The sequence below is a fragment of the Neophocaena asiaeorientalis genome, unplaced genomic scaffold (genome assembly GCF_003031525.2).
Source record: "Neophocaena asiaeorientalis asiaeorientalis breed wild unplaced genomic scaffold, Neophocaena_asiaeorientalis_V1.1 scaffold110, whole genome shotgun sequence".
Taxonomy (NCBI): Eukaryota; Metazoa; Chordata; class Mammalia; order Artiodactyla; family Phocoenidae; genus Neophocaena; species Neophocaena asiaeorientalis.
The window spans coordinates 6164732-6180622 of NW_020175053.1; the positions used below are offsets into that span (position 1 = coordinate 6164732).

General features: G+C 57.2%; 1 protein-coding gene across 2 annotated transcripts in view; it reads right to left on the minus strand.

Moving 5' to 3' along the window:
• Positions 1-1924: 1924 nt before the first annotated feature.
• TANGO2 (transport and golgi organization 2 homolog) overlaps positions 1925-15891 on the minus strand; it is a 24252-nt gene continuing 10285 nt past the window's right edge. The window contains exons 3-9 of one of the 2 annotated variants that reach the window (XM_024763839.1): positions 11840-11928; positions 7789-7908; positions 7281-7395; positions 6258-6328; positions 3842-3995; positions 3348-3448; positions 1925-2858 (exon numbers count right to left, since the gene is read on the minus strand). In XM_024763839.1, coding sequence (XP_024619607.1) covers positions 2818-2858; positions 3348-3448; positions 3842-3995; positions 6258-6328; positions 7281-7395; positions 7789-7908; positions 11840-11928 — 691 coding nt within the window. In that variant the 3' untranslated portion in view covers positions 1925-2817. Of the gene's footprint in view, positions 2859-3347; positions 3453-3841; positions 3996-6257; positions 6329-7280; positions 7396-7788; positions 7909-11839; positions 11929-15891 lie in introns of both variants that reach the window. The other variant, XM_024763838.1, reaches the window with a different exon arrangement.

The window sequence follows — 15891 nt, forward strand, 5'->3', positions numbered from 1 at the left end:
GCAATTCTAGGAGACAGCTTCCCAGGGTCCCAAACCCACCTACAGCACCAACCTCACTTCCAGACACTGGCCTGAGCCAATGGGGCCTGGGAAGGGCCAGCACTGTCATCCTCAGCTCTAACATCTACCTGGCCTGGGCATCAGGATACAGGGGTAGACAAGAGAGGAAAGGTCCCGACTTCCTGGAGCTCTTGTTCCGACAGGAAGACACACAAGAAACGGTCAATCAAAATGCACAGCACATCAGACCACTTTCTGTTACAGAGCAATGCAGAGCAGGGACCAAGGGAGGGAAGACTGCCTTAGACAGGTCGACTGCCCGGGACTTCAGCAAAGACCTGCGGGACACGAGGGGGAGTGCGGTTTGGGTGTCTAGGGAAGGAGCCCTTCAGGCAGAGGGGACAGCGAGAGCAAAGGCCCTGGAGCAGGAGCAGTGGCAAGAGCCAGGGCAAGTGAGGCCAAGGCAGGGGTGCCGGGCAGCAGGGTGAGCCGGGTGTGGCAGGACCCTGAGGACCACCTCACCCTCATCCTCTTCCCTCCTGGCCTCGTGGCTCTGCCTCCCCACCCACCTGGGGACTGAGGGGCTGTTACTGTGTCTCCCCAAGCCTCAGTTTCCTTGTGTGTAAAGCAAGGTCACAATTTTTTAATCTTGCTTGGGCTGCCATAACAAAGTACGACAAGTGAGGGGCTTAAACAACAGAAATTTATTCTCACAGTTCTGGAGGCTGGACGTCTGAGAGCAGGGTGTCACAGGGCCCTGCTCCCTCTGAGGGCTCCAGGGGAGGACGTGCCCCGGCCTCTCTCCCAGCTTCTGGGGTTCCTTGGCGTGAGGCAGCCCAGCTCCAGTCTTCACAGACGTCTGCCTGGGTGCCTGTCTGTCCCTGTGTCCACGTTTCCCCCTTTTTATAAGGACACCACTCATATTGGATTAGGGCCACCCTAACGATCCCATTTTATTGATTACCTCAGGAAAGACCCTAACAAGATCACATTCTGAGGTATTGGTTGCTGGGGTCCAACATATCTTTTGGAGGGCACACAACTCAGCCCATAACAATAGAAACAAGTCTTGGGCTGCCCCTTCCTCAGGGGCTCCAAGCTGCTAGGGAGCCCAGGGCAGGCAGGGGCAGAGGGGACCATGACAAGTGTGGGGAAGCTTTTCCTGTGCAGGCCTGTCCCTGGGGCAGCGGCAAACATCTGAAAGGCTCTTCAGATGGCTTTGTACCCAGTCCAGCGGCGCCCCACGAGGGCAGACCTGCCTGGCCAGGGCAGGCGCTGATGTGGGGACCTGGTCCATTCCATGGTGCGGGGTGGCCTGCTGAAGCAGACAGAGGGTGTTGGCAGTGCCGGAGCTGGGAGCCTGGCTAGCCATGGCTCAGCTGGACACGTGGGTGGGGGGCACAGGCTGCATCATACTGGGAGCCCCTTCATGCCTGGCTGTGGGGTGGTGAGCAGGAAGGGAGAAGGGACGGAGAGGCAGGTTGGGCCCAGTCAAGGTCTACAGCCCACCCGAGCTGTCACCGCACTGAGGAGGCCAAGTTGGGTCGACCGCCGAGGCGGAGGGAAGCCTGAGTGTCAGCATTGGACACAGGACCCCCGAATGCCTGGCCCCAGCTGGGGACAGGAGCTCCAGGTGCTTGCCCAAAACAAGGGCCCTGGGGTAGGACAGACTCCACCTGCTCTGTTACCTGAAGCCCAGCCCTTCCTGCCATCCCCTGGCGTCCACGGTCCAGCCCGTGTGCACGGCTCCCCGGGGCTCCCACCTGCACCCGGATGCACTCCTGGCTTCCGTCACAGTGCTCAGGAGGCCATGAGCAAAAGGGAAATGTGGAAGAGCCCTGCACCGAGGTCTGGGCCCCAGGAGCTCCTGGGGGCTCCCGCACAGCAGCTCTGGTCATCCTGTCACAGAGTCAAGGGCCTGGAATGCACTGGCTCACCACGGCCTCAGAGTTTTATTATCAGCATCTCACATTCAAGTACAGAGTCTTATTATGAAGTTTAACTCCCTAGGAGAAGGGAAATGGCAGGGGCAACTGTGTCCCCTCCCTGAGATGGGCCTGCCCGGAACCCATGACCCCCCTGCACAGGTGGAGGCCTGAGAGCCTGCCGAGGTGGCCCATCGCACATGGATGCTCCCTCACAGGATAGCTCCACACACAGGATCCCTCGGCACCCACAGAACCACCGGACCCACCCAGCGGCCTGTGCCTCTGCTATGGAGGAGGTTTTCCTCATTCAAATGTGGCCTGTGTCCTCTCCAAGAGCAGGGCTGGTGGTCAGGAACTGGCTATGCCCAGGAGAGGAGGGGCCGCTTTGAAACAGACATCCACTCTTGTTGTCGGGATCACAGCAAGACTCACTGGCCAGAAGCACGTGTGGGTGTTGAGAGGCACAGCTCTGCGTGTCTGGCTCGCATAGGGGGTGCATGCCTGGAGCGTGTGCGTGTCTGAGCATGTGTGCACACATCTACTGCCTGTAACGTGTGCGCGCATGCATGATGGGTGTCACGTGTGCCTTGTGTGAGCTTCTGTGCATGGGCCGGGGGAGGCACAGCACACCTGGGCCTGCCGCACACCTGGCCATGGGCCTCTGTCATGAGGCTGGACCCCGAGCTTGACATGGGGATGCAAACAGTTCACACACATCAGAGGGCTCTGGCCCTGGGGGACGCTGGCCGAGTCACAGGCAGTACCTGTGACAGGGCCTCCCGGGAGCCCCGGCCACACCCGGGTGGGGGTTAGCTCTGCAGCCTGAACTCGTGGGTGCTGGTCTCCCAGCAAGAGGGGTCCGTGCCCAGCATGCTTCGCTCTGTGAAGGTCACGTGCCCATCTGCATCCACAAGGATGACTGTGTTGGTTCTGAAAGAGAGCATGGGGCCTGTGTTCAGCCCGCTGCCCCTGGATCCCTGCACGCCAGTCAGAGCCGCAAATGGATCAGACCAGAGGTGCGAGGGGCCTTGCTGGACACTGGCCTGGCTCGAGATGGGTCACAAAGAGCAGCAGCCTCTGTCTCGGTGAGCAAAGGGTCCCCTGTGAGGCATCAGGGCCTTGAGCCGCAGGTCCTGCAGGCCCCTGCCCACAAGTCCTATCACCTCCCCTCTGAAACACCCCCAGGCCGCCCTGCCCACCCTCTGCAGCACGAGCCCTGATCGCCCACCACTCTCAGCAGGGTAGGCCCTGGGCTGACCAGGCACTTCCCTGCTCAGAACCCCCAGGGCTCCCAGCACCACCACCAGGGACTGCCCAGACACCTGCAGTGGCTTCTAGACAGGGTGGACGTGGGGAGGAGCTGAGGAAGGTGGGCTCCTCCAGGGACAGGAGGGCGCACCAGCGGCCCATCCGTCGTACCTGGTGCCGTAGTCCGGGCAGCGCACACACACAGCTGCGTACTTGCTAAGTATGGGCTGCACGTACTCCCTGCCCTGGTCCTCAATGGCTGGGTCTGGCAGCTGCCTGAAGGACAGAGGAGGGGTCACCACTGGCCGCCCCAAACCTATCCCCGCCAACGCTCAGCCACAGCCCTGCAGCACCTGAGGAGCCCACCAGCCTCAGAGAGGGGCTGGGGGAAACACAAGGGTCATTCCGGGCACTTTCCAGGTCAAGGCCTCGAACCTCCATCTAGCCTTTCACTCAGGGCTCCATTGTGGGGGCCAGTCCCTGTGCTGGGGCCACCAGGAGCTTCCCAAGGCCCAGGGACACGAGCTCATGCGCTCTGTCCGGTCAGAGCCGTGCAGGCCCTGTGGAAGGACAGTAGCCACCTCTCAGAGCTGGGGGGTGGGGGTGGGCGGGTGTGTGTGTGTGTGTGTGTGTGTGTGTGTGTGTGTGTGTGGCACAGCACTCACGCCTCTTCGTTGTTGAGCACATCCAGAAGCTGGGCGGCCAGGGCGTCCTTGGGGAGCGCCTGGCCCCGCTCCACGGCCTCCAGGAAGAGCCGCTTTCCGAAGCACAGCTTCCTCCAGGGCGTCTCCAGCAGCGCGTTGCTTAGCCCGTAGGTCCCTGCAGGAGGGGTTGGCTCAGCCAGGCCAGCGTGGGAGGTGGGGGGGACTGTGGCTGGAACTCCACCCACCCGCCCCTTCTCTACATGCGTCCAGGAACTCGCCAGGCCTTGGGGGTGGGTGATCGGAATCAACAGCAGAGGAAGGTCCGTCCATAAGTGGGGGAGCCCGATGTGGGGGTCCACCTGAGAAGGTCAAGGCTGGGAGCACCACAGCCTGAGGCCAGGAGGCGGCCCACCGGGGTCAGCCGGGGTCAGGGAGCCCACTGACCTTGGCAGGCCCGAGGCGTAGGCCAGGTCCCTGGCTGGGGGCGCTGTAGGGGCTTAGAGCAAGTTTCTCAGGACAAGTTCTCAAGAAGAGGCCCAGGGCTTCCCTGGTGGCGCAGTGGTTGAGAGTCCGCCTGCTGATGCAGGGGACCCGGGTTCGTAGGAAAGGCCCCCAGAGCCTCTTCTCGAAAGAGGCAGCAGGGGCAGCCAACACAGAGCCATGCGGCCTGAAAAGATGCACCAAGGACAGAGAGCCACCACCCTCTGCTGCTACCAGACTCTGGGCCAACTCTGACACGACTACTGCCACTTGGCACTGTGGGGCCCATAGTCACACCGCCAGCCACGGCATCACCACACTGTATCCATCAGGCACCTGGCAGCCACATGCAAAGAACAGAGCAGGACCCCCACTGCGCACCACACACAAGAGTCCATTGAAAACGTCTCAAAGACCTGAACATGAGAGCTAAAACCAAATAGGGGAAAAGCTACACAACCTTAGATTAGGAAATGACTTCCTAGATGTGACACCAAAAGCATGAGCAACAACAAAAAACCCCCATAAAACTGGACTTCATCAAAATTTAAAATGATGTACTTCAAAAGAGACCAACGAGAAAGGGGAAAAACCCACAGGATGGGAGAAAATATTTGCAAATCATGTAACTGATGAGAGACTTGTATTTAGAATATATAAAACAATTCTTACAATTCAATAACAAAAACACAACCCAATTTAAAAACAAGCATAGGACTTGAACAGACATTTCTCCAAACAAGATACACAAATGACCAACAAGCACATGAAAAGCTGCTCAACGTCATTAACCATCAGGGAAATGCAAATCAAGGCCACAGTGAGACCGCATCATACCCCAGAACAGCTGCGATCAAAAAGTCAGACAGTGACAAGTCTTGGCGAGGATGGGGAGAGACTGGAACCTCATAAGTTGCTGCTGGGAATATAAAACGGCACAGCTGCTTTGGAAAACAGTCTGGCAATTCCTCAAAAGGTTAAATGGTTACCTTATGATCCAGCAACTCCACTCCTAGGTCCACACACAAGAGAAATGAAAACGTTTCTCCACAAAAACATATAACAAACGTTCACAGCAGCATTTTCCACAATAGCCAAAAGGTGGATACAACCAAGTGTCCTTCAGTGGATGATGGATAAACAAAAGGCAGAAAATCCACACGATGGAATATTACTCAGCCATAAAAAGGAATGGAGCCCTCACTCACGCTACAGCATGGATGAACCTTGAAAACATTACACAAAGGGAAAGAAACCAGACACAAAAGGCCACATATTGTCTGCATCTGTTTATGTAAAATGTGCAGGATGGGCAAATCCACAGAGACAGAAAGGAGACTAGTGGTTTCTAGGGGCCGGGGACAGTGCCAGTGGGTGTGGTTTCTTGGTGAGGTGATGAAAATGTTCTGGAGTTAGATTTTGGTGATGGTTGCACCACTTTGTAGATAGAGTAAAAACAACTGAAGGCACACTCTGATGAGTGAACTGTATGACATGCGGTTATGTCTCAATGGAGCTGTTGTTTATTTTTTTAAGGGACATGGATCAGGCGCGGCTGGCTCAGGGATGAAATAGGACGGAGTTCAAAAGAATTCCTTCTCAGCAGCAATTTAGCAGAAAAGAAGCATCTCTAGTCACAGGTGAGGGCATCATGGTGTGGTTTCCAGATGCTTCCACAAAGGCCACAGAATTGCGGGGGAAGGTCTCTGCGTCCTTTTGTGCCTTTTAGCTTCCAATTCTCTACAGACAGCCAGGGACTCGGTACAGGGGGAAGGCAACCTAACCTGTGTGCAGCCTCATGTGGACCGGGTGAGGTCATGGCCACTACTGGGCACAAGGTACACGAACAGCCGAAAAACAGCACCAGGAGGGAAATCAGCAGGGACCCGGTCCCTGAAAGTACTGGGGTCCCCACAGGACCAGCCCCACCCTGTGCCACCCGCCAGAGCATCCTCACCTGGTGCCAGGGCAACAGGTTCACGCTCCCCCCGGTTTCCATAGTAGCAAATGACATCTCCCTTCTCTGTGCTGCAGACCAGAGGGGAGACAGGGTCAGACAGGAGCCACAGGGCGCCCCCAACCCTCACCGCCTAGCAAGCCCCACAGCCCGGGCCCCAGCATTTGGGTGGCACCATCCGTGCAGGCACCGCTGTTGCTGAGCTATCTGCCCCCCCACCCTGCCCAGCATCTCTGTGTGTGCCAACATGGGCCTGGCCACACCCCAACTGCCACTTCCCCACGTGGCCCCAGCCTCCTGCAGAGCCCCAGCAACCTGACTCCTGAATCTCACAGCCAGCGCAGGCGCCCTAGACTCGAGGGCCTGCACCTCCCTGGGGGACCTGCTCCTCCCGCCTCTAGGACAGGCCCCTCTGCCCCTGCTCCTGCCCTGCTCCCAGCTGGTCTGCCCCACCCCAGGCGGAGAAAGCTCCCGGCCACCATATCCTCTGGCGACAGGGCCCATGGGTGGCATGGACAGCGTCATTGCCCCAGGAGCCGTCTGCCGAGCCCCTTGCAGAACCCGACGTGAGCCTTGCCACCCACTCTGCCCAACACTTGGCAGTGCCCGACCACCATGGGGCCCGGGGTCTCTGTACCCAGCTATGCCTGCACTGCCTTCTCCACTGGGGCACCTCTGCCACCAGACCACAGGGCAAGTGAGGTATGGCTCAAAAATGGGCTCCTCAGCCACAGAAGCGGGGAGGAGACAAGACGGAGGGGCCGATCTGGCCCGTGTGCACCCCCGGCCCTACCCAGCTCCCACAGCAGGAGCTGGAGGCCCTCACACTGCCCCAGCTTGGATCTCTGAGTCCCCAGGACAGTGGATCTGGGAGGGGCTCGGCCCTCGGGACGCTCCCTGAGCCCACCAGGTGTAATGTCCCCAGAGAGGCTGCCACAGATGCCCCGGCTCCCGCTGCCTGTCAAGCCTGCAACCCAGCCCTGTGCGGCGCCTGGGGGCTGCGTCCCCAGCCGGTAGACCCACCTTAGGTCGGCCGCTATGAGGTTGAAGCCGTTGTACAGGTGGCCCTCTGCGGAGACCTTCTTCAGGTAGGACAAGCTATCCACGTCTGAGGTCAGAAACTGAGCCACGAGTTCACCTGCGTCAGGGGACACACGCCCATGGCCGGGGCAGTAGGACTGAGCCCCTCTCCTGGGGAGACTGACGGTCCCCCACGGGACGGCCACACCTCAGCGACCCGGCAGCCAAGGAGGTCGGCACCAAGAACTCTGATTTTGAAACTTTTTCCTGTTGTGCCCCGACATGGAAGTCCAGCACGAGGGGAAACGTCTTCAGTGGGGACAGTATATATCCACCAGATGGGCAGTGACAACACGGCAGTCGGGAGCCATGCCATGGCCACAAGTGGGAGCCATATGGCCAGGCCGAGGGTGGCTCCCGGCATTGCCAGCCAGGGGGCTTCAGGGCCCCTCCTTTCGTCACTCCTCCCGTCCCTCCAGGTGCCCAGGAAGCCCCGCCCCCCGCCCCGTACCTCGGCCCCGGGCGTCCCGGTCCAGCCGTGGCTGCAGGTAGTTGGTAAGTGCCGCCAGCTTGCCCCGCGTGTTGATGCCCAGCCACGTGCCGCCTTCCTTGCCTTCCTCCATGTCCAGCCCTGCGGCAACAACAGTGTCACCACCAGCCCAGCAGCCCTTGTGGTGAAACGGGGGCTGGAACACAGCAGTCTGAGGCAGCCCCTGGGGACCATGGGTATGTGGGAGAGACCCTCACCCGGGACAACACCTGATGCCCCTGGGAACCCCTGGCTCCTGCACAACACATCCTGGTGCCTGGGTGGGCATCAGGCTGGGGGCACAGCACCAGCTCCATCACAGAAATCGCGCCAGGCCCCAGCCCCGCATCCCGATCAGGTATAGGAACACTGGCTGTCCTCCCTAGGCAGGACCCAGCCCTCGGCGGGCCCTGCACTAGGAGCCCAGCAGGCTGTAACCCTTCATAACCATGGGCCCTGCCGCAGGGCCAGCAAGGACACTACAGCCCCAGGAGAGTGTCTTCCCAGAGGGGCATTTCACTTGACAACTGGAGTGAAAATAGCTAAGTCATTAACATATTATTATTATAACAGTAATAAGTTATAATAGTAGAAGAACTAAAAGCTGCAAAGATCTGAAAGAAGCAAAACTGTCCTTATTTGTACAAGATAGGATCATATGTGAAGAAGATCCAAAAGGATCTACAAAAAAAACCTACTGGAGTAAGTGAATACTTGGCAAGAACTGGAAAATGAAAATTCAATTAATCATTTACAACAGCACTGAAAGATTTTCAAAACACTTAGGAAAACGTTACAGGAAAGACGTGTGTGCTGAGGGATGGACGTCAGGCAGACCTAGTTAAAGGAGGAGTCTTGTTCCTTGCCCGGGAAGCTCACATGGTTAAGAGGACAGTTCTCCCAGAGTATGGAGAAAAGGGAGCCTCCTACACTGTTGGTGGGAATGTAAATTGGTGAAGCCACCGTGAAGAACAGTATGGAGGTTCCTGAAAAAACTAAAAATAGAGCTACCATATGATCCTGCAATCACACTCCTAGGCGTATACCCAGAGAAAACTAATTCAAAAAGATATATGCACCCCAATGTTCATAGCAGCACTATTCACAATGGCCATGACATAGAAACAACCTAAATGTCCACTGACAGATGAATGGATAAAGAAGATGTAGTACATATTTACAATGGAATATTACTCAGCTATAAAAAATAACAAAATAATGTCATTTGCAGCAACATGGATGGAAATTATCGTACTAAGTAAAATAAATCAGAAAGAGAAAGACAAATATAATATGATATCACTTGTATGTGTCATCTGAAATATGACACAAATGAACATATCTATGAAACAGACTCATAGACATAGAGAACAGACTTGTGGATGCCAAGCGGGGGGAGGGGAGGGATGGAGTAGGAGTTTGGGATTAGCAGACACAAACTATTACATACAGGATGGATAAACAACAAGGTCCTACTGTACAGCACAGGGAACTATATTCAATATCCTATAATGAACCATAATGGAAAAGAATATACACATATGTATGTATAACTGAATCACTGTGCTGAACAGCAGAAATTAAGACAACCTTGTAAATCAATTGTACTTCAATAAAAAAATAATAAAACAAAACAAAAAAAGGATGACAGTTCTCCCCAAATGACCAAGAGGGTGACCATGATCCCAGTGAAGACCCTGTGGGCTGGTGTTTATAGAAATTCATAAGCTGGCCCTGAAGTTCAGGACATCCACAGAAGTCCCAACAAGCAGCAAAGCCACAGGGCTCACCTCAGCTGGTTCCCAGACTTGCTCAGAGGCTGCAGCACCCGAGCCATGTCAGTGGGACACAAGAGTCCACAACGGCCCCACACGGATGTGATCAACTGACTTTCAGCCAGTTTGCCGTAGTCATGCACAGGCCAGAGGAGGCCCACTGGTCGGTGCTGCGGGGACAGCCGGAGAGGTGGGCGTGGCTCAGTCCCTGCTTTGCAGCGCACGCAAAGTTTAATTTGAGACACATCACAGACCTAAGCATAAACCCAAATCAGGAGGCTTCCAGAAGCACACAGAGGAAAATATCTTTACGACCTCATGACAAGCAAAGACTTTGTGGGTAAGACACAAAAAGAACAAGTCACAAAACAGAAGATATACAGAACTTCATTAAAATAAAATACTCTGCTCACCAAAGGACATCATGAAGAAAATGAGACAGTGACACAATTATCCAGCAAAGGATCCACATCCAGAGCACAGAGGCCTCTGACAAACCAACAACTAGAAAGTGAATGAAGCTTCCAGATCTGGCCAAACAACACAGTCCAGATAAGGAAGATACCACGGTGGAATTTCTGGAGATAAAAGCTACAGTGTGTGAGATGAAAAATATGCAGAATGGGATTAAAAGCAGATTAGACACTAAAGAAGAAAAGGTTAGTGAAAGTGAGTAAAGGATATGGCGATAGAAACCACCTAAAAAGGAGCAGGGATAACAGAGGGCTTTTAAGTGAACCAAGCATAACCGAAGGGCACTGACCACTTCAGATAAACTGACACACGTGTGACTGGGGGGCTGAGGAGAAACAGCAGGAGTCGGAGGACTTGAAGAAACAGAACCCAGAGGTTCCTGAATGCCTAACAAGTCCCCAGCAATGCTGACGCTGCTGCTACAATTCTGTGCACGCTGGGCGACGCCAGACAGAGGGAGGGGGTGAACCTTGGGGTCTCCCAGGCCTGAGCCGGGCGTGGTGGCCACAGGCCCACCCAGCACTGCGGTGCACCAGGGCCACCCTCCCGCTTGACAGGACGCGTATCAACGTGCCAGGGGCCGCCTCCAAACCACTGCAAAGGGTGAAGGACTTGAGTGGCTGGGGCTCCCCAGCAGGATGGGCACTGACCAGGGCAGGAAGCGTGGAGCCCAGGGGCCAGGACGGCCAAGGGGCCCAGGCAGGCTCACCCTTCGTCTGAGCCTCCATGTCTTCAACAACAAAGTGCCCCAGCAGTGCCTCCTGCCTCCCTCCCGAAGGATCAGCTCCTCACCCTTCACCTCACCCATCCTGAGCAGCCCCCACTTCAGCCTCCCATGCGTGCCCTGCAGCAGTGACACACACAGCCTGCCCTCTCCCCATGATCCCTTTGTTCCGTCCTAGCCCAGGATGGTCCTGGCCATGCCCACAGGCCCCCCTCAGACCCCCTCCTGTGGCCCAGCAGGCCTGCCACTGGACCTCTGGGGGAGCCATGGCTAGCCTGGCTAAAGTCCCCACACACATGACCGCTGTGCCCAGAGCTCAGGCAGTGGGGGCCTCCCCGCCAGTCCCACCCCGCACTCCCGAGCAAGCAGGTATCCAAGGTCTCCTGAGCAGCTTCTGGTGAGGCCGAGACCCAGCCTCATCCTCCTGCACTCCCACCCTCCTGCACTCCCACCCTGAGGGTCCCGCTCACAGCTCTCCCCACCTCCTTTCAGACCCCCACTTTGGTCTCCCCACTCCCATCCTCCTCCCACGCAGCACCACTGCCCGACCCCAGTCCACACTGGAGGCCTTCGTGGATGCTCCAGACGAGCTTCCAGGCTCTGCAGGCAGAGGGTCCCTGGCCCGGCCGACACCTGTCTGCACGTCCTCCGAGTGGCCCCTGCCTGCAGGAATAGGAGCTGCTCCCTCCAAGGGGCCCACGGAAGCCACCGGCAGGGCAGGCAGGGTGCGGTCACCTCCACTCCACCCCATGGGCTCCTCATCGGCTCCCCCAGCCCTGCCAGCCGGGCCTCTGCCCCCCAAACTCAGGCCACTCTCCCTGGGGCAAGGGGTGCATGTGTCTAACAGGATCACATGCACATACACATGCATGTACACACACATGCGTGCACGCATAACCATGATGCTCCGAGGTGACCGGTCTGAAATCATGCCTCACACGAGACCAACCGCAGCGGATGGTGGATCCAAATACAACCCCCACCTTCCAGCTGCTTCCCCCGGGGATCCGGGCACGTGAAGCTGAATGGACAGTGCTGGGTGGACAGCGGGGACACTCACCGCTGAGGACCTCATTGTTGTTCCCCCAGAAGTCTGCAGCCCTGGAAGGCCGGTGGTAGAACTCGTCCCTGTTGGCGGCCAGGATGAGCCTGAGGAGAGAGCACGGCTGAGGGTCTCGCGTGAATGTGGAAGAGTCACGTGTTTCCTCTCGTTACCAAGACAAAGCACCTTGGCAGGCAGCAACCTGGGCAAGTCCCAGAGAGGACGGGAACCCACTGGGAGGAGGAGATGGGTGGCTGCCAGCTCAGCCCTGCTCGCTCTGCCACGCTCGGCGGGTGTGTCTTCCTGCCCTTCGGTCCCTCCCGAGGACACCCTGTAAGCCTCCCACCAGCGCTCAGGGACTCCGAGGGCTGCTCCATCCCGCGCTTTGGGGTGTCTTTGGGAGGGAGCGAGTGAGGACTTTTCTGTGTTTCACTAGTGTTTTGTATTATGAATCAAATAAGTATTTCTTTGGCAATTAGCAAAGACATCGATGTTTTCAGGGCCCTGGTTTTGAGGTAAGAAAACGAAGTTTTCGGTCAGCTTTGCCATTTAAAATAACTATGAACACAGACGGCGACTGAGTGGGCAAGGTCACCCCATAGGGTCCCGAAGACCCCGGGGTCTAAGAGTGACCACCGAAGGACCCTCCAAGCACCGCAGGCGGGCACGGCACCTGGGCCACAGTGGGTCTGAAACCAAGTTCGCTGAGTCAGGGGTTAGATCCTCAGAAGTCTTCAGAAGTACTGTTTGCATCGACTCATTGATTTCATGAATATCGGCTTGTGGTAAAATGTGAATTAACAAAGACACTCACAAAATTGAAGGCAAAACCAGTGCTGGCACCCCAGGGCCCTGGAAGTCTCTCACCTGTGTGCACGTGTCACCCCCCACTTGTGCCTCCCACGCCACCTCGGCCACAGGCGCTGGCACTGCCAGGGACCACCCTGGAAGCCTCACCACCCTCAGGATGCCTGTCTAGCCTGTGACCTGGCTCTCTCTCCACACAGCTGGCTCTAGGGCTGCGCCAGGTTCAGGTGCAAGGGGCGGGGGGTTCACTGTCCCTGACACAAGCTGCAGCCGCTCACAGAAGGATCCTCTGCAGCTCCAGCTGCCAGGCCCTGACCTGGACCCCATCCCCTGCCCCTTGCCATGTCTGCCCTGTCCCCCTGGGACCCAGTCCGGGACCCATCCTGGCAGAAGCTGGCTAAGCAGCAGTCAGGAGAAGGACAGCGCAATGCCCCCCCTCCCCGCATGGGGAGACTTGGCTGCGGGGCCTGGGCCCCCCAGAGGGTGCAGTGGCTCCTGTGCCAGGATCAAGCGTCCTCCTTCAGGTGCCCAGCGCCCCTCACCTGCCCGCTCGCCTGACCCCTGCAGTCGCAGGGGACGGGAGGCTGAGCCCGAACCAGGCCAGTGCCGTGGCTTCTGGTTCCCATTCTTGTGAAGACTCCAGAAAGGAAAACTTAGGGAAAAGAACAAAGCGAAAGAGCAGTGCCTCTGTCCTCTTACTCCAGCTGCCCATTTGTAGACAAGAAGCGAGATGTTTGCTAATCGCTAGGAGCCTGAAGCGCTGGGTTGCTTTCATCAGTCATTGTTTAGTCGAACTGCTGGTGGGCATGATGGTACCACGTGGAGGCTCCAAGCGCGAGGAAGCCCCTCACTCCTCACTTCCGAGTCCCAATCGGCACAGTCATGGAAAGGGTCTGTCACCATTTGAGGGGTGGGTCTGGGCACAGTCAGGGGAGGGATCTGCACACCGCCGGGGGGAGTTTGGCAGCAGTGACGGGTGCACAGGCCAGGGTCCAGTGAAGTGTCCAGTAGTGACGACCTCCATGGAAGCCACCCCAAAGGGCAACAGCTGGCCCAGCAGTCCCTCCAGGTGGAGCCAGTAAAAGCATCAACCTGTGGGTCTAAATGACATTTTGACAAAGAGGGTGGTGACGTGACAGCCATGACAGCACTATACTGACGGGAGTATGCTGGTCTTCTATGCAGCCAAACATCTACACAAATGCGGCAGCTTAAAGCAACGCCCACCCATCATCTTGGCCAGGTGCTCAGCCCCGGGGTGACACAGGTGCTGGTCGGCGGGGTCTCCGCTGTTGCAGGGGTCAGTTCCTTGAAGCCATGTGACTGGGGGCCCTGGTCTCGCCTGCCGTGCACCGAGGTCACTTGCCTCCTGGAGGCCGCCCTCAAGCTCTGGCCACGGGCCCCTCCAAGGGCAGCAGCTTACTCCCTGAGGAGGGGCTGGTCCCTCTGCGGGCCACCCCGATGAGGTCAGGCCCACCCAGGACATCCCCATCCCATGAACTCGGGGTCCCCTGATTTGGAACTTTCATCGTGTCAGCAAAATATGGAGGTTCCAAGTGCTGGGCAACCTCAGGCGTGATGGGGGGTGCGGTGCAGAGGCCGGGACCCCCCAGGGGCGACCCCAGGAGGGTGCAGCACCTGTGGGTGGGCAGGTATGCAGCCTGGAAGGCAGTTCAAACACAAGGGCGCCTGGGGGATCATGCTGGGCAGTGTCTGGGGGGACATGGCAGTGGGATATGATGGGGGAGGGCTGCCACGTCTGGAGGGATGGGCGCCCCAATATGGAGGGCAGTGGGCTGGTGACATGGGGGTGGGGTGCAGACGAGGGGTCCATGACAGTCACGGCCCAGCCCAACATCAGGCCTGGAGCTGCTCTGCAGAGGCAGTTCACATGTACTCCCGGCCGCACTGGGCTGTCTCCCCTCCCTTCCCACACCCACGAGGGCACTTGGCTGAATAGCCCACAGGACACACGCTCTAAATCGGCTGCAGCCCAAGGAGGGGACAGAGGCTTCAAGAACCCCACAGGTACAGTGGGGCTGGCAGGGCTGGCCTCATCTTTCAGGAACTAATTCTAGGGAGGCCAGAAAACAGGTTCCTGTGAGACTGGAAAGGACAAAGCCAGGAGCGGCACTGCCCACAGCATCAGAGTGAGGATGTCCCACTCTGTCCTTCAGGGCAGAGGTGATCTGTGTAGATCAATGCTTACACGCGGCAGGGATGGCCACAGACCCAGATGGAAGAGTCCTCTGCAATCAGCTGACCCTGGAGCATTACTGACACGGGTGACCTTAGCTCACAAACACAGGTGAAAACAGGTGTGATGTCGAAGGTGCCGGAGCAGGGGACTGTGTGGGTCCCAGGCCCCGGACAGGCTTTGTGGGCAGCGGTGTCCAAGTGGACGGCGGCCCTGGGTCTGGGCCATTCCGGCTGTAGGGAGAGGACCTAGTCTCAATGATGCATGACGACGAAGCGCCACAAAGACCCACTCCACCACCCAACATGAGGACACGGACCAACGCTGCAGGGAGCCTCTGGCACAGCCATCAGAAGACACACAAGGAAATCAACTTGGCGGATCCATGTGATCCAGGATTTTCTGATTCTGGGTATATACCCAAAAGGACTGAAAGGAGGGCTGGGACAGGTACTTGTACACTAATGTCCACAGCAGCCGAGAAGCGGGAACAGTACAGGTGTCCACTGACAGGATGGACGCAGACGCAAAACGTAGTCCATCCACGCAAAGGAACATTATTCAGCCTTAAAAAGGAAGGAAATCCTGACACATGTTACAATGTGGATGAACCTTGAGGACATTATGTTGAGTGAAAAAAAGCCAGACACAAAAAGAAAACATATGATGCTACTTCCATGAGGGACTTAGAAGAGCCAAGGTCATAGAGACAAAAAGAAGGAGGGTGGGTGCCAGGGGCTGGGGAGGGGGATGGGGAGTCAGTGTTTGTTGAGGACAGAGTGTCAGTTTGGGAAGATGAGAAAGTTCTGGTGACGGTTACATGACAGTGTGAATGCTTAATGCCGCTGAGCCCTGCGATTAAAAATGGTAAATTTGGACTTCCCTAGTGGCGCAGTGGTTGAGAGTCTGCCTGCCGATGCAGGGGACACGGGTTCGTGCCCCAGTCCGGGAAGATCCCATGTGCCGTGGAGCAGCTGGGCCCGTGAGCCATGGCCGCTGAGCCTGCACGTCCGGAGCCTATGCTCCGCAACGGGAGAGGCCACAGCAGTGAGAGGCCCGCGTACGG